This window comes from Aspergillus glaucus (genome assembly GCF_001890805.1).
Source record: "Aspergillus glaucus CBS 516.65 unplaced genomic scaffold ASPGLscaffold_12, whole genome shotgun sequence".
Taxonomy (NCBI): Eukaryota; Fungi; Ascomycota; class Eurotiomycetes; order Eurotiales; family Aspergillaceae; genus Aspergillus; species Aspergillus glaucus.
In genome coordinates, this window is record NW_019170464.1 from 54,079 (window position 1) to 71,417 (window position 17,339).

The 17,339-nt window shown below is 50.1% G+C and overlaps 7 protein-coding genes across 7 annotated transcripts; 6 read left to right on the forward strand and 1 right to left on the reverse strand.

The window, feature by feature from the left end:
• Nucleotides 1–113: 113 nt before the first annotated feature.
• Nucleotides 114–3,593, forward strand: ASPGLDRAFT_172596 (uncharacterized protein). Its single transcript, XM_022542769.1, has 4 exons — nt 114–416; nt 473–1,654; nt 1,719–2,412; nt 2,467–3,593. The coding sequence occupies exons 1-4, from the start codon at nt 314–316 to the stop codon at nt 3,464–3,466; spliced, it is 2,979 nt and encodes a 992-aa protein (XP_022400004.1). The 5' UTR covers nt 114–313; the 3' UTR covers nt 3,467–3,593.
• Nucleotides 3,594–3,748: 155 nt separating this feature from the next.
• ASPGLDRAFT_128377 (copper metallochaperone ATX1) lies at nt 3,749–4,131 on the forward strand (the record flags this gene model as incomplete). The annotated part of the gene is made up of 2 exons (XM_022540794.1): nt 3,749–3,836; nt 3,980–4,131. The coding sequence occupies 2 exons, from the start codon at nt 3,749–3,751 to the stop codon at nt 4,129–4,131; spliced, it is 240 nt and encodes a 79-aa protein (XP_022400005.1).
• Nucleotides 4,132–5,549: 1,418 nt separating this feature from the next.
• On the reverse strand, nt 5,550–8,023 carry ASPGLDRAFT_385319 (DUF2293 domain-containing protein). Its single transcript, XM_022544959.1, has 6 exons — nt 7,520–8,023; nt 7,343–7,462; nt 6,996–7,280; nt 6,244–6,927; nt 5,913–6,135; nt 5,550–5,856 (listed from the first exon to the last, which is right to left on the reverse strand). The coding sequence occupies exons 1-6, from the start codon at nt 7,652–7,654 to the stop codon at nt 5,771–5,773; spliced, it is 1,533 nt and encodes a 510-aa protein (XP_022400006.1). The 5' UTR covers nt 7,655–8,023; the 3' UTR covers nt 5,550–5,770.
• A 121-nt stretch (nt 8,024–8,144) lies between these two features.
• Nucleotides 8,145–8,619, forward strand: ASPGLDRAFT_47841 (uncharacterized protein). The gene has a single exon (XM_022546766.1). The coding sequence runs from the start codon at nt 8,183–8,185 to the stop codon at nt 8,462–8,464; it is 282 nt and encodes a 93-aa protein (XP_022400007.1). The 5' UTR covers nt 8,145–8,182; the 3' UTR covers nt 8,465–8,619.
• Nucleotides 8,620–9,334: 715 nt separating this feature from the next.
• Nucleotides 9,335–11,637, forward strand: ASPGLDRAFT_128398 (RING finger and CHY zinc finger domain-containing protein; the record flags this gene model as incomplete). Its single annotated transcript, XM_022540796.1, has 3 exons — nt 9,335–10,561; nt 10,622–10,986; nt 11,046–11,637. The coding sequence occupies 3 exons, from the start codon at nt 9,335–9,337 to the stop codon at nt 11,635–11,637; spliced, it is 2,184 nt and encodes a 727-aa protein (XP_022400008.1).
• Nucleotides 11,638–12,616: 979 nt separating this feature from the next.
• Nucleotides 12,617–15,607, forward strand: ASPGLDRAFT_127883 (IQ calmodulin-binding motif domain protein; the record flags this gene model as incomplete). Its single annotated transcript, XM_022540747.1, has 1 exon — nt 12,617–15,607. One exon carries the CDS (start codon nt 12,617–12,619, stop codon nt 15,605–15,607), a length of 2,991 nt encoding a protein of 996 aa, XP_022400009.1.
• A 304-nt stretch (nt 15,608–15,911) lies between these two features.
• cia1 (iron-sulfur cluster assembly protein CIA1) lies at nt 15,912–17,231 on the forward strand (the record flags this gene model as incomplete). The annotated part of the gene is made up of 1 exon (XM_022540756.1): nt 15,912–17,231. One exon carries the CDS (start codon nt 15,912–15,914, stop codon nt 17,229–17,231), a length of 1,320 nt encoding a protein of 439 aa, XP_022400010.1.
• Between the last annotated feature and the right edge of the window lie 108 nt (nt 17,232–17,339).

Here is a 17,339-nt window from a genome sequence, read left to right on the forward strand (position 1 = left end):
CAAGAAGGTGGGCCAATCAAAGCGGCATATTGGGCGGTGAACAATGACAGCAGAATCTAGTTGCGGCGCAACGATCATCACTTTTTTTCTTTTTCGCATCCTTAATTTCTTCAATTGGTATACTTCTTTGTCCGGCCTCTTGCAAATGACATTGATCCAGAGTGTCCATGCCAAAAAGCTCTGGCAAGACACCTGCCATCTGCATCGTTTCTACTAGCCAATTCCTTTGACGCGACTCGATTGGAACGGTCATTGATCGATATGCTTACCGGGGTAGATATCACGCATATCATAAGGAGTAAAGCAAAGCCAGATGGATGAACATTCGACGAGTGCTCTCCAATATGGGCACTTGGGTAAAGCGTTTTATGTCCCGGAGACCCGGACGTGGTCATTTTCTCGTACTCTAAATCAGTGTAAGTCATTTGCGATTTGGCAAAGAGAGGGACTTTCTCACTGACGCCTGGTCAAGCATCTTCAATTTTGTATACTGGAGCTACCAAAGTGGCTGTAGCGTCTCCCCTTACTGCCCCTCAGTCTTCTTTAGTCGAGAATAAGAATCTCTTGCCGAGAGCGCACCCGGAGCTGGCGGCATGCTGGTCCTTGGTTAGCAACGAGACTTTTTCGCACGTTATCACGACCACAAGCGAAATATGCGACTCCCAGGTATCTTCACTCTTGGACTTGGGCTGTGCTGTGGACCTCGAAAACGATGATTCGGGTAGTCGGGTTTTGCCAATAGCAGTGTTTGCATCCGGGGAGTGTGGCAACTCCATCGCGTTTCGGAGGTTGGAGGAAGATACCTTTGAACTGAGACAGCAAACGACCTTCATGCGTGTTCCTTCCATCGGTGAAACAGACGCCACGGAATGTCGTGTCGGTGATGTCCCAATTCGTCAAATTTGCTTTGCACGGACAATCGAAGAGAAAGCGACATGGATGGCCGCTCGATGCTCTGATTCAACCACGATATTTCGGCCCTTGTACCACAGAGATCCCGTTCCGAGGCGTATATGCCGCAGTAGTGACGGTGTACTTTTGAGTGACGCTCATAGCTCCCGGTTGGATGCGAACCCGTTGGTTGAGATATCCAGTTTACGGACAGGTGGTTTCCCGCACGCCGATGTAACCTTCAATCCCTGGTATCAGAGACAATTCGCGATTGTGGACCAACGGGGAAACTGGAGTATCTGGGAAATGTCTGGTCGGCACAGGCGAAGTAAAGGCAATTGGGCCGCAACATGCGTGAAATCTGGTTCATTGCCGTGGCTTGATAATGGCGATAGTCTTGATTTAGATGATCAACCTCGGCATGATGGGTGGGGAGTTATTGAATGGGCCGGGGACGTCAATAGCATCATTGTTTCTGATCGACGTTGTCCCATGCTTTACCGGATGGAAGGCGATCAAATCTGGTCCATTCCAGTTGAACTTGGCTTGAAAAGAAAGTCCGAATGGATCTTGGACATCAAAAGAAGCCCATCAAACGCATCTCACGTTTATGTACTCACCACGACGACAATATTTCGGCTTGAGATCACCGAGTTCTCCAGCGAAGGTGATATTGGGTCTCTAAATCCTCGTCTATCCTGGCGCCATTATAGGGATCCTGAAGACACGACCCTGCGTTTGAGTACTTTGCTTACCAATGAAGGTATGGGCATTTGCGCATCCATGAAAACGTCCTGTACACCTACTGACATTTTTTGGCTAATAAGAGTTTTACCTCTTTTTGTACTCAAGGCTCAACAACTTTGTGCTGGGGTTCCACTGCCCTAATGCAATTGAGGAAGGAATGAATAACACCGTACCTGTTCCAGATCCGTTCATCCTGGATGTGCCCTCTACGGTCGATATGTCGCCAGAATCCCAAGTTTCAACGAACAGTGCACAATTTTCCACCCTTGTATTCAAACAAATCGTACATTCACCAGCATCAGTTGGCAAAAGTTATTATGATCCCAGCGCAAGACTTTCCAAGCTCTTTCTGCTGGACTCGCGGCTTGCCGTCTGTGAATCAGTGTACAACGCGCCCACGATTTCTGGCGACATTGAAGAACAGCCTCTCGGGCGGGATGCATTGCGGGTAAAGAGACGCCAACAGAGTGCGCGAAAAACTCGGGCAGTTCGTTACCAGACCGATTTCGTGGTCGATGATTGGGATGAATCTGTATCTGGTATGGGTGCAACTGCGATCCCGAACACGGGAATCTCTACGGTATCGCCCCATGCAATTCCTCAATGGACCACTGACTATACGGCGGTCTATGCTGTTGCTACGGGACGATTGGTTCTCGGATCGAGTGAAAGGGAATTCTCACAACACTCGGAAGAACTATTCAAGGAGAACGTCAATGCTCTAGTAGACAAGATCTCCGATACAGCCTTGGGTGACCAAGCTGCGAGTACCCTGTAAGTTTAGAAGTTGATCTTGGCCTAGTATGTTCTGAAACTGACACGTCTTAGACTCGAAGTTCTTGGCGGCAGTCCTCTGTTGGACGACATTGAAAAGAGTGCACAAGCCATTGAGGACGTCGTTTCGCTTTGCGAGCAGCGAGAATCAGATCCTCAGAGTGAACATCGACTTTCCATTCTGCCGATTTCGTCGTTGGTGCAGTTACCAGTTGCGAACGAAAGCGAAGGAAAACCGAACCTAGTATATATCTACGATCGTCTGGTCAGCATCTGGCTCTCAAATCTACCCCATCATATACCCGGACGCACACGGATCACAAAGGAGAGAATTATTAGGAAGCTCGCGGCCGATCTAGTCCTGGCCCGGATCAATATTACTCGCAAACCACCCCATAGTGGGCATGACGATCATCTTGACAACCAAGATGATGCCGAATTATCGAATCCGGAAACTAGCTTTGGCTCTCATGGGACCGCGACGCCACGACATTCGTCTGTCCCAGCCTCTGAAAGAGATGGCGGCGGTTCAACCTCTCGAAGCGATCTGGGGGCTACAAACAGCGGCATCTCTGATCCCCAGCCTACAAGCAGAGTGCCAGTCTACTCTACTCTGTCCTCTTTAACAACGTTTAAAAGCCATCCTTCCATGTCTCGGAACGTGGAATCTATGCTTTCCCATTGGATACCGGATATGGACCCAGCTACTTATGATTGGCAGAGAACTGTATTCTCAGTTGAAGAGGATGAATCCCAGCGGATGTCACGATCTGTGACCCCCAAAAGAAGGCTGCGGAAGAAAACACCACAGAGAACGGCCATGAGTTCTCCGGCACCTCCTCCCGTTTCGCCGGCCATTCCTGGTATCTACGGACAGAGCAGTCAGCCGACAAGCGGAGGATTACATCGGGGAATACTACAGAGTAGCCAAGTCACTGCCGAGCATGAGGATCTTCCTATGACTCAAGTCGAGCGAGGTCTCTTTGGTGGAAGAGAGGCAAATAAGAAGAGCGTCATGAAGACGAGGAAGAAGAAACGGGCAGCTGGTTTTTAGGCCCAACTATCAGCCAATTTAATGTTATTTGCACCCTATCATTCAAGGAAATTGGCCATAGTCGTCCCCGCTGGTTAGATAGTTATACCCAAATACTGATGTTGTTCTTTCTCCCGATAAGGCAAGCCAGTGAATGCCAAGACTTTGTATAACACAAGGGCGCTATACCTAGATGGGAAATCACATCATCTTGAACCACATGATTCCCCGTAGTAAGCAGACATCTCCAACAACCCCGCGACATCCACGCCTTCAACAAACTATCCAAACAAGACAAGCATCATGTCGGACCATCAATACAAGTTCAACGTCTCCATGAGCTGTGGCGGCTGCTCCGGTGCCGTGGAGCGAGTCCTGAAGAAGCTCGAGGGTATGTTGTGCTTATCACCCCGCATCGATATCGACCTCCCCTGTCAACACGTTAGATGATGCTGTGGGATGTCGCATAACTCAACTCCTTCTGTGTCGCGCAGTGATAGGCTGATGCTAAACGGTTTTTCTTGGAATCTACAGGTGTCAAATCCTTCGATGTCAAGTTGGATTCCCAAACCGCCGACGTCGTTACCGAGCCGTCTGTGTCGTACGATACCGTTTTGGCAACAATCAAAAAGACAGGAAAGGCTGTTAACAGCGGTGAAGCTGATGGTCAGACGATGGCCGTTTGATTTGGTCGATTCATTAGTACCGTCTTTTTGCTTACTCGGGACCGCCGCTTTGGAGAGAATTTGAGTGAGGACGACATTATATTTGGTCACATTTCAGGATTCCAGAGTTGATTTGTGGACTTGGTTCTTTTGTTCTTGCATTTCTCGCATTTAGTTCTGCCATGCATGTCCCTTCAGCATGTCCAATGCGTTGTTGCTTATATCAATTTCCAACATACCCATGACATGAAATAGCATTGATGTCTTCCAGAAGCTGCATACTATCTCGCAACTTAACAAACAAAACCCGCAGATTACGATTGAACGGCATTAGAAATTTAAGATAGCAATAAGAATCATAATATTCATTCAAAAGGATGTGCAGCTGGGTATCATGCAACGACAGGCTCCTCCTTAGACATGCTCTCAACCAAAACAAATATAGATAGCAATATGACAACTCCCCCAGTACTATCCAACAAGGTCCATATTCTCAGTCCATGATGACGATAGGTCTGTTGTCCGGAATGGGATGGGGTGGCTCCGGGCGTTCGACTCTCCTCACGTAGGTAGGACGTTCCCAGATCTGGGCATGGCTGTGCACAGGCCTGTAATATCGTTAGTCACAATTGAAAAAGATAATGAATAAAAGGTGAGATGGGAGAGGAATATATAGGAACGCAACTGGAAGTCAGTTGTCTTTTGAAAGGGAGCCCTAGCGTTGTGACCATACCGTGCAGAATCCAAAGACCCATCGTATCGCTGTTTATGATAAAGATCGGGAGCTGACGATGGTTCAAATACCCTGTCGCTGCCTAAGGGCCTATGTGGGTCTTCAAAGGTTGCATACCCATGGGGAGGTTCTGCGCGACAATCCAACGGTCGATGATCGTGATACGTCACTGGTTTTCGAGCATCAATGAGCCCATCTCTATGCTTGCCATCGTAAACTCGGAGCCTAGATGGATGAGAGGAAGTTTCTGCAACACGTGGACGTTGCATAGTGTATTCCAGGGGCTCCGGCTCGTATAGACCAACGGGGCGGACAAAATCATCAGCATAAAGATGCCTCCTATTAGAAACATCGGCAGAGTGCTCATCATCTCTGTTTCGCCATGTCGGCACTTGTGTCTGTGAAAATTCAAGTGGTCTGGAACGACTATAGTCCTGGTCTCCATGGTAAACGGGGGGTGCATTTGGATCGAAAGAGACCTGCATTGATCGCCTAGAATTATCATCCACGGCAACGGCATGGGCTGAAGTCAACGGAAATGCATATGATCCTGTCGACACCTTGGCAGGATGACTGTGAGCAGGGTAGACCCTTGGTCCATCAACACGTCTTTCAAGTTCAGATCTAGGGTTGGCATGGATAGGGGGATCCCGATGCTTCTGTGGCCAACGTTCTGCAGAAGGGAGGCCGGTTGGCGCAACAAATTTTCTACGTAGCTGTGAGTCTTCCCGGGAAGAATGACTTTCTGGATGAGAAATCTCATAGGGGACGTATCGTGCTCCGGTGGGGGTGTCTTTGAGAACATCTGAAACGACCGATTCAACAACACCAGGTGCAATCCCAGACGGCAAATGCCCATTGACAGGTTCGTAATAAGCTATCCGCCTCTTGAGACATTGAAAATTGTCCCCGCCAGTACCATGAGGATCATCTTGGCGTGGAAGACGCTGTGGCGTCACTGAGCGAATTGGCAGGCCTCGGGGAATTCCTTCGCGTAGACCACTGCCTGGGCGGTTCTGAGATGAAGGATTTTCAATGGAAGGTAAAACACGATCCTGAATATCCGGATTCTTGTTATGGGAAGAAGCTAGTATCCTGGGCTGGTGTCCGACTCGGAATTCATTACCATCATGAGATCCTTGGGGGTTATTAAGAATGGGCGCATCAGCCAAATCATATTGACGGAACGGGGTGTGTCCATCTCGAGGAACTGGCGCTCGCCTCGATGGTATAATATCAGATTGGGCAACATCCGGATTTCTCTGATTAGGGAGTCCGAGCGATGGGTGTACCTTATACGGCACATGAGAAGTCAGTATATTGTGGCATGTCTCCTTTGAGGCAATTTTTTCATAAATGCGCCTAACTGACGGAACGGCCGGCTTGATTTCGGCACTTACATGGTGTATGGGCGGCACTGCAGTGTACACAAAGGATATAGGCTGGTTCCTAGATCCCGTACCTACTTCAATGCCATGCGGTGGTTGTCGTACGGAATAAGGTCTCTGCTGGTCAGTTGAGCTGCCATAAAGTCTAACCTTGTCAGTGGCATTTGCAAAGTTCCTGTAGCGATTGATAGCACGGTCCCAGGCCTGGTATCTGCTAAATCCCCGGCGATCGACCTTGTTCTTTCTGGGTACTTGTGGGATAACACGGAAGCCTGATGGTGCCTCATCCTCGGACAGCTCTCGTACGGTGCCCCGCGAAGCTGGATCCGCAAAGTCAATCGGTTTTGTTGGGAGTTCCACGGCGCGTGCTCTGCTCGATACATATTCCACACTGTGATCCCGATTGGTAGACGGCGGCCCGTCCTCTTCGTCAGAATCAGAGTCATCGTCATCAGAGATAACAATGACTTCTCGAAATACATCTTCAAGGACTGTTTTCCCATTTTCGTCATCTCCACGCCATGCTACTAATCTTGCCAGTGTTGGCTCTTCAACTAAGCTTCTTGCTTCGTGGAAAGAGGTCATCTTCAACAGACGGTCGTAATCAGTGTAGATATGACGAATGTGTGCCACTACTGCCAGCTGGGCACGGCGAGCTAGTGGCAATTCAAGGGCTGTACCAACTTTTTGTTGGCCCTATTCTTGACTTAGCATTCGCGGGTCCGCCTGACACTTGTATTTTTGCGGAAATTACTGCCACGTACCTTTTGAAATGCTGTTTTGATTATTTGGTTCAAATCATTGTCTGGTATATTAGGGAAGAGATCCCTTAGAGCGTCTCTTGCCTCGGTGTTGATCTCTATTTGAGAGAATTCTTCATCATTGGATCTAGGGTGACCGCCAACACCATGAACGGGCACAACCCTCCCTGTTGCTGTAAGAGATAACCCTAAATTCATACATACAGTAGCAACAATTGTACTTGGAAAGTGAAATCCAATTCGGTGCACGTGTTGAGAGAGATCGTGGTTGCGCATATGAGGAGTTGTCTAGAAGAAAATCGTAAGCATGGTGGAAATCCAAGTAAGCTTAAGAGACACTCCTGGCCTACCGTAACAGCATAGATCTTCAAACCACCTTTCCGACAAAGCTCTTTGCAGGCGTTTGTGACCTGGGGATTACCTGCTGAAATGAAGGTATAACCAGGGGGCGCTTTTGTCTCAAACGAAATCTGCCAATCGACCGGTCAAGGTGGTTCATATGTGGAATAGACATAGCGGTAACATACAACACTTCGGAGTTTCTTCTTTTCTTGCGTGATAGATTCCATAATCACTTTGTGTTTTTGGGCATTCCTTTTGGCAGCCCTACTTGGTGCACGCCTGGCCGAGGCCGAGGCATGCCTTCTGAATACTCGTACCATGTTTTCGCTATGGGTATCCCTGCCTTCAGATTGTCTGTCGAAGCATCTTCACCTCGATCAAGCAACGCATGAACAACAGACATTAGAATGCCCACCAACGAGCATGCGAAAGGAGGGGAAAGAGGAAGGCAACAAATAGAAAAAAGAACGCAAACACAAGCGCAATAAAAGTAATATGAGGAGAAAAGAGGGAAGGTGTAAGTTCGCTGTAACAAGTTAGTCAACCATTTCTACAACGGCGCGTGTAGCCAGGCGGCGTCGGGTTTTGATGTCGAGTCTGCAAGTAAACAGACACAGAAGCTAAGGCCTGATAAAATCCAAAGCGAGATCTGTTTGCGCACGGTTTTTATTCCTGTCTATCTGGAAGAGCGAAAGGTGGAGGAGGGATGGATAGATAGACGAAGGAAGTGGGAAGCTTCTGCTTAGTCATGTTGCGGCCTGATCGACTTCTTTGGGTTAACTAGTTGACGAGCAACTTTCAGTCGGATGTCGTCAAGGCAGTAGTAGGTCGTGCCCGGCAACTACAATATGGACAAGCGAGCTGTTGTCCACGCATACCGTCATCTCTATCGGCAAGGTCTCAAAGCGCTTCATTATTCTGTACCTGCACGACATGTCCTGCTCAAGACCTTGCGATCCGGATTTCGTTCGTCCTCGCCAAACGATTTTGATTCACAAAGGATCGCAAACACTGTGCGCTTTCTCCAGCAAGCAACTGATGTCGCGGGCCTCGAGCACAAGATTTTGAAGAATTTGATGATCATTAGGTATTGGGAACAACCGCAAGTGAGGAAAAATGCTCGAGTGTAAGACTCTATGGATACCGGAAAATCTTGTGAACCAACAAGGAGACAGTGCAATTCTGACCTTGCTGAAGCCTGAAAGGTATAGGGATCGAAGGAAGCGAAGCCCATGCCCGAAAAGATGCCAATGAACAGTTTGAGTTGACGCTCATTCTTCTGAACGAAAGCCTAGGGACATGTCTAATGTGATAGACGACGTTCAGGAACACTTACGATTTTCTTCCTCATTCATCACCCGCGAGTTGTTCAGACCGTGATGACCACCTTTTTCTGAAAAGAACAACTGGAATTGAATGGAGACTGGCATACATATGCTCAGGGATGAGCTTTTCAATCTGCTTCTGTTCGGAGCCAGCATTGGATTCTCTATTACACCGATTCCAGCTGGGCAATGTTTAACGGCTCCTCGAGTAGACCAGAAGGCAAGGTCACCCTCGACAATTAAACCATGCAACACCAATTGAATACGGAGTGCATACGCTTGAATGGGAGACCTTGGGAACAAAGATGAAACGCTATCTTTACCTAAGACAGGAACGACCGGACATGATGCAGTGCGCATTCCAGTATAGTTATGAACATATACTGCGCACACGCTATATGTAACTATCGAGCTATTTTCACCAGCTAAATAATAGTAGCACAGTGTAGTAGTAAGATTGGGCATTGTCGGCGAGTCTCACGGGCGGCGAATCAGCGTCCGTTCCCAGGGGCTCAGTCACATGTCTTCTTCGTTCCTGTTCCGGCGCCCTCGCAGGAAAACGACGAACTGACCAGAGCACAATTCCATAAAAATCAGTAAAGAATATCCCTAGTCTGTTCACTCGATTTTCCTCCCCATGTTCTACTATTCATTAGACGCTGTTTTCGGCCCTCCATGAGCGGGCTTATCTCCTCTTTGCTGATCGAACCCGTCATTCGTCGGACCCGTCGCCTCTCATCCCAGACGGATACTAGTACTAGCGACCATTCGGGATCGGATCCTCCTCCGAGCTCTCAGTGCAGAACAGAACCACAACCCCTGTCCGATAACAATGGCAGCAGGGAAATTACCATGTCGGATCGGAACCAAGAATATATGGGACTAGGGTGTGGATATGCAGGGCCCGGAAATGACCCCGCCAGTTCACCAACGACGTCAACGCTGGACTCGGGGGCGACTCGACACGGGCGCGGGGCGGATACTGCCTCTTCGAACAGACTAGAAAATGGGGTTGAGAACTCTCAGTCGATTGAAGATAACCTGGTATCTTTAGACTCTGGGCCTGCCCTTTCCGAACGGAACGCCGAAGCATTTACTACGCTGACGCAGACATCCAACAACCATGAAAGGAGACGCTCGCAAAGCCATTTGTCTGATATGGACGAATCAAGCTGGCAGTTTGCGCTTCCAGAAGATGATGGAATGGGTGTGTTGAGAAGAAAGATCCACGCTATCCGAGATATGAGATCCAGCAGCACAGAAAAAGCCCGGATGGTCCACGAGTTGATGACAGAGAAATACAACGCTTCAAGAGGGTATCCTGACATTCTGCCCGCGCCACTACTCGCTCCTTCGAGTCCCCGGAGCCCCGAACGACCCTGGACTCCTATATTCCATGGGGAAGAGCCGTCGTTCGATTATCCGTCATCCCTGACAGTCGCTCTACATCAACCGAATGATACCCCGTATAATCTAACAGAAGAAGACCTGAAGCCGACCTTCTTCCCAAAAGATGAGCCGGAATCACCTGTGCTTGACGGGGAAGACATGGACATCGAGGAGTTCGAGGAAACAGCTATGCTGGGTTGTCAGCACTATAAGCGGAATGTCAAACTCCAGTGTGTTTCTTGCAAGAAATGGTACACTTGTCGGTTTTGCCATGATGAAGTTGAGGATCACCACCTTATTCGACACAAGACGGAGAACATGCTATGCATGCTCTGTGGGCATGCTCAGCCTGCCGCCCATATTTGTGAAAAATGCGGCGAGCAGGCTGCACAATATTTTTGCGAGGTTTGCAAGCTGTGGGATAACAACAGCAAGAAGAGTATATACCATTGCACGGATTGTGGCATTTGTCGTATAGGCCAAGGATTGGGCAAGGACTTTTTCCATTGCAAGGTAAGCAGGGACTGCATCGCCGGAATGCAGAGTATCGCTTGAGTACTGAATGAAAACTAGACATGCAGCGTATGCTTACCTATATCGATTGAAAACACCCATCGGTGTATCGAACGGTCCACACAATGCGATTGTCCCATCTGCGGGGATTACATGTTCACCTCGCCCGAGACTGTGGTCGTGATGCGATGTGGACATAGTATTCACCACAGGTGCCTTTCAGATTACTCGAAAAGTTCATATCGCTGCCCGATATGTAGCAAGACTATCACGAACATGGAATCTACGTTTCGAAATTTAGACCGCACCATACAAAGTCAGCCCATGCCAGAAGAGTTCAAAGATACGAAGGCTCTGGTCTACTGTAATGACTGTGGAGCAAAGTCCGTCGTGGAATACCATTGGCTGGGGCTCAAATGCGATATGTGAGTCGTTTCAGCCACTAGGTACTATGGACAGCCGTACTGACATAGGCAAACTCCAGGTGCGAGTCATATAACACAGCCCAGCTCCGGCTTTTACATGGTGACATTCTCGAGTCTCCGGAACAGGACCTTGAAAGCAGACTTCTTTCGACTTCTAGAGCGAGATCATCGTCCCATGGTGCAGATGAGGCCTTGTCGCAAAACATGGCACCGTTGCGAATTAATACCAGCTCCGTGCAGGGAACAAGTTTTCCACAACAAAGTCTATCTTCGTCTGCCGACCCAAGTGGCCGGTTCTTATCATACAGCCTTACTCGCGATCGCGCCGTGTCTCCTGTGATCAGTAACTATTTTGGCTTACCGCCCAACCGGGAACATGATGATAAGTCGATATCAACGTCACTTTTTGGCAGTCGAACACAAAGAGACGCCGGAAGTGACCATGGCGGCGAGCTCCGCATATGGGGAACTAAACTTAAATACAGCTATGGTTTCCTCAGTCGGGAAACAGAATCTGTCGATGGTGAAGAAGCCGTGGAGTCGTCAGATGCGAGTGTATCAGAGAATGATGAAGACGACGACGAGCAAGAGGAGGAAGAGGATGATGATGATGATGACGACGATAGTATTGAAATCTTCGGACACCGATGAAAGCCAAAGCCGCGATACAAATTGATACAGCGCCATGGCCTCAGGTCATCCGAAGAAAACGACATATTCTCAGCAAGTCTCGAAACTTGGTTGCTGAAAGCACTTGAAGTTGAGTGGTTCTCTATTTCCTTATCGCAGCCTTGTCGCAGCCAACATGGGAACTCGTCGATGTCTAATATTACATGCATGTTGCATGATGGCTACGCTTTTGTTGTTTCATACCAGGGACAAGAAGCTGTGGCGCGCGGTATATATCCAAGAGATCTACGACCGAGGAAGAAGGGTTCGATTATGCAGGTCTAGCAGTAAGCCTAGTTCAATATACGGACCATACAAGATCATCCCATAATTGCAATACTTTGTTATTTGTAGTCCGTGGCCAGGAATTGATCAGCCGCTGCTCTCGTCAACATGAATCGCCTGGACGTCATCAGCGTGACTTTTCCTAATTGGGCCAGCATGACCGCATAACTAGTTAGTCGCAATCGGGGATGCTTAGTTAAGCCGCGTCTGCTTGCGGCTTCGATGTCCTTCGATTTTGCCCATCGTCCGGCAGAAGAAGCCACGGATATTAACGAGACAAGATGGGCGGAAGACTCTGTCGCTGATAGTTCTCTTTTTTCTTTCTTCCTACTCCCACCCCCTGAATATCTCGGAGTCTTCTTCCTGGTATCTGGTCCGGATCTGAAACGCAACACGGATCTCTCCGCAGACAATATCGGCTTCAGGAAAGCGTCTCATGCGCCTTGGTTCTGTATTCCAGTCCCATGAGACCGTGTCCCGCGGGTCGTGAGACGAAATTCATTATTGAGATCGTTACCGATTCCGATTCGATTATACGACACTCGTTGGGCTTTCGTCTCCCTTTCGGCCTCTTTTGAACGAACCCCCGGCTGTTTATCGCACCCGTTTCCCCCTCCTTTCCTTTTCTTCGAGCGCAGTACTGTCCTTCATCTCCCTCCTGCGCCCTCAACCTACGATGCGTCGAAATTCTGATATCGAGATTCACCTTCCGGACGCTGATCCCGCCGTTGCACCGGAATCCATGGATGAGTCGGACGTGGAAATGTCATCGGAAAAGCCACCAGCACCGCTAAGCTTGCCCGCTCATATCGCTGCTCGTTTTTATCGAAAATCTACCGCAGCAAGACGTTCTTCGGTAGCGTCGTCTCGACGCAGTTCGATTTCTTCACTTCATTCCCATCATTCGAATGCATCCGCCCGGGGCGCATCTCCGACGGATCACATTGCGCAACACCACCGCCGTACATCTATCCTCGAGAGCCGCAAGGCTAGACTTGCAGACCGCGCGTTGCATGCAGAAAAAGTGAGAAGACGGGCTACTCTTTCCAAGGCCGCTACGAGAAACATGCACCGAGAGGAGAGGGCGCTGGCCGCTCACCAGTCGCGGGAGCGATTGCTAGCAGAAATCACGGCAAAATGTGAGGAGGAAGTCCGACGGGCGAAGAAGATAGCGGAAGACAACCGGGAAAAGAAGGCTGCGGAACATAACCGATTACGTCTGGAAATGGCGGAGAAGTTCGCAGAGACCGAGAGGCGACGGATGCTCTATCAGCAGAGTCACCGGCGTCAGCGTACGAGCAGCCTGCCAGTTACAGAGGAAAAGAAGATGGCTCGGGAGGTTACCAGGTCGCTGACCCAAGATGCGGCAGCGAAGACAATCCAGCGAGTCTGGAAAACATATCATGCAAGATCGGTCATGCAGCAATTCCAGACCCTAGGCATCAACGTCGGGAATATCAATAACATGGCTTTCGAGGATATCGGGGCGTTGCTCTCAGAGGACCGGGTGTTGGACACCATGGCCCGAGTGCTTCGTCTCTGCGGTTTGCAAGATATGACGAACGGGACGATGGGCGGTCGAGGAGCTGTCCGCACGTTTTTGAGTAGCTATCTCATCGTCACGCATCCCAAGGAGGTTTTGAGCAGTAACGGGGAACAGGAACAGGACCTGATTGCCAAAGCGCGGGAGTTACTCGCGGCGTTTGAACAGGTCACATCGTTGCTTTTGTCTGGCTGCTGCTCTCCATCAGTCATCTCCACGGAACTCCAAACGTTGTGCGAGGCATACAACGTCTTCTTTTCTGCGTTCCATGCCTGGAAGTCGCATGACTCGAGTGTTCTGACCGAGATCATGCTTGCTCAGTTCGTCGAATTGGAGTTGATCTGGCAGACGGTCAAGGATGACCGGGCGGGTGGCGTTGCGGATGATTATCGAGAAGGGATCCGGCAGAACCAGATTACACTCCTGGCCCGGCTGAAGCGTCTCGTGGGCTCCGAAAAGGCGATGCAGATGGTGCGGGGTGCTTTGAAAAAGGCCAAACGCGCGAAGAAGCGGAGCGCATCCAAGCAAGCTATTCCTCGGTCCGCAACCGAAGGGACAACCTCGAATGAAGCGCTGACGGACGGCGTTGCATCTCCTATTAGCGAGACGTTCAACAACGTAGACAGTTCAGTTCTACGGGAGCTGGACCAACAGCGAATTTCGCCACACGAGCATTTCAGCAAGATGCTCACGGCTCTGCCGGAGAATCGCACGTTGGTCCACGAACTCCTCGTTAATAAGGAATTTAGGGTCGACGAGGCCCAATACACCAAACCGCGCAGACAGATCATGCAACACATGTGCGTCATGATGAGGAAGGACGTGGAGGCAGGCCTGGGCGTGAATTGGACCATTGCGATGGCCACGGTGGTTCAAGACCGACTTTTGCGTTCACTTCGACCAGGCAACTCGCTACACGTACTAATCAGTGAGGTTCTCGATCCTAAACTGGTGGAGAACCAGTGCAAGGCTGGCGCATTCTCTTATGAAAATTTCTTTGAATTCATGAATACCATGCTGCCGAAATTGTGTGCGCCGTACCGGGATTCCCAAGTCCACGCATTTGCTGAAGATAGGTCTGGAGATGCCATCGACCGTCTCACGCGGTTAATGGGGATTATCGACCTTCTGTCGCTGGATCACACGAATTTCATGATCCGGGTCGCCGCTCCTCAACTCATCCAGGAGGGTCCTGGGTACGAGCAGCGTACATTCGAGAAGGATCTCCAGGATGGCACAGTAGGATTAGGAAAGACAAGGCGATTTTGGCGGACACATCGGAAGGTCATCGTGGACGAGATGAAGAAGCGGGATCCAGAAAATGTCAACGGGGAACCCCGACCTCCAGCTCCAAGGATCTACGCGCAAGGTCTTACTGATTTAGCCCTCAGTAATGCGGCAGTTTCCAACGATCTGATCCCGGAAACGCTGGAGTTAGACCGTCATCGGCTGCACGTCCTGCATGCGACAGCATATAGGATCGTGGCTACGGCGTCGATTCTCCTGACAGCCAAGAACCTACTCAAGCGTGATGTGCGGTCACAGTGGAAGGCTGAAGCGGACCGGATTCTATCGCTAGACTTCAATGATATCACGCCGGAGCGAGTGCAGTCAATCTTAGAGTCGACACACCCCATGCCTCCCAGTGCCAGTACGCAGTTGGCGGCGACCATTCGGCGGGTATTGGGACCCGTCGCTACTGCATGTGAGGTTGCCTCTTCTCCCCCTCCCTCTTCACCCCAGACAATGGTTGAGGTCAATGCGAACGGCGACTCCATGCAAGACTCGTCCTCGTCTCCCGGAGAGGAAGGGGAGCCCGCCCATCACAACTCGAGTAACGGATCGGGATCCGCTGCGACCAGCTTCAGCGATCCTGTCGCCCGACTGATCCTGTCCCGTCTGCGCGCACACGTTCTCTCTCGCCTCAGTGCATCGAGTGCCAGCGAGAGAGTGCGAACGACGACGACTGCGAGTCAGAGTCTGGCGGGAGCTGGGATGCCTGAGTTTGTAAATGCGGTTGGGAAGCTGGTGGAGGAATTGGAGAAGGTCCGGGAGGTGGATTGGCTCTGTCATGGCGTTTTTTATGAGAGGATATTGGATGAAGGCGTTTCTTCGGGGCAATGATGGTGTTCATATGGTCTTATAATTTTGGTTATGATTTTTTTTTTTTTTTATTATCTATGGACATTAGTACAGTAATGGGTGGTGGAAAGGGAGAATGAATCATTCTACATTCTATTACATTCTTATCATCGACCTCTGCTGCATGCTGTAATTGTAATCATATCAACCCCGCCGACTTCTTTCCTACCCACTTCAACTTCTGTCGAACGACCGAAGAACGCCACAAATCACGAAGGATTTTAAAACAATTCAAAAACAGAATTCTTCCTCAAGTCCCTTTGCTAGGGCCATTAATTGATTCGTCATGGCAGCCGCTGCCATCACCCATCTCTCAGACCTGACACCACCATCGCTCGAACGAACCTGGCTGACAGCACCGCATCCGACCCTCCCCATAGTCGCAACCTGCAGTTCTGACAAGACTATCCGGGTCTATTCACTCACAAACTTTCGACTTCTCTCGACAATAACCGGTGGGCATAAGCGCAGTGTGCGGACATGTGCTTGGAAGCCGCATGTGCAGGGTGAGAGTGTTCTGGCGACTGGCAGTTTCGACGCGACCGTTGGGATCTGGAGACGGTGGGATAATTATGGACGCGGAGGAGAAAGTGGCGCGGGGGACTGGGGACTCAATTCTGGGAAGGATAACGCTGGAGAAGATGGCGAGGTCGGACATGATGATGTCGACGACGAAGACGAAGAAGAATGGCGCTTTGCCGTCCTCCTCGATGGCCACGACAGCGAAGTGAAATCAGTATCATGGTCACCATCGGGAATGCTCCTCGCAACGTGTTCGCGCGACAAGTCGATCTGGATCTGGGAGGACCTGGACGACGGGGACAACAATTTCGAGACGGTGGCGGTGATGCAGGAGCACGCGGGCGATGTCAAATCCGTGGCATGGCATCCGGTCGAGGAGTGTCTGGCCAGCGCGAGCTACGATGATACCATCCGGTTGTGGAGAGAGGATATTGACGATTGGGGGCAGGTGGCTTGTCTTAAGGGACATGAGGGAACGGTTTGGTGTATTGACTGGGAGGGTGTGGAGAGTGGGCCTTATTCCCAGCCTGCGTCAACTTCTTTGGCAGAGCAATGGAAGACAAATCACGCCCTGTCTGGTCCTCGTTTGATTTCCTGCTCTGACGACCGCACTGTCCGTCTCTGGCGAAAGCAGCCGAAAGAGCAACAGCAACAGCAATCAAACATGCCCAGCATCATCCGTCCGACAGGCACGGACGAAATCTGGACGGAAGAGGGTGTTCTACCGTCGGCGCACGATCTCTCCATCTACGCCGTGGCATGGAGCAAACGAACCGGACTGCTGGCATCCGTGGGCGCTGATGGCCGTATCGTCGTTTACCAGGAACAATTCGCCAATGAACAGCAGGACCCCCCAGCTGGTGAGGCAATGGACACAACAGAGGACAGCACCGCTTCGCCCTCTCCCCTCCAAACAAAGTGGAACGTCATTGCGACTCTCGACGGCGCGCATAGTATCTACGAGATCAACCATGTCGCATGGGCAAAGCGAGCGGATCGAGGTCGTGAAGAGGGCAAGGATGAGGAGATCCTGGTTACTACTGCTGATGATGGGAGTATCAAGGTTTGGACACTTGGGTTATGATTGTATATATATCAGGGCATTACTTCAAGAATAAAAAGCACCAATTTATGATGAGATAACACAACTCTCAAATATATACGGAGCATTATTATGTACTAATTATGGATG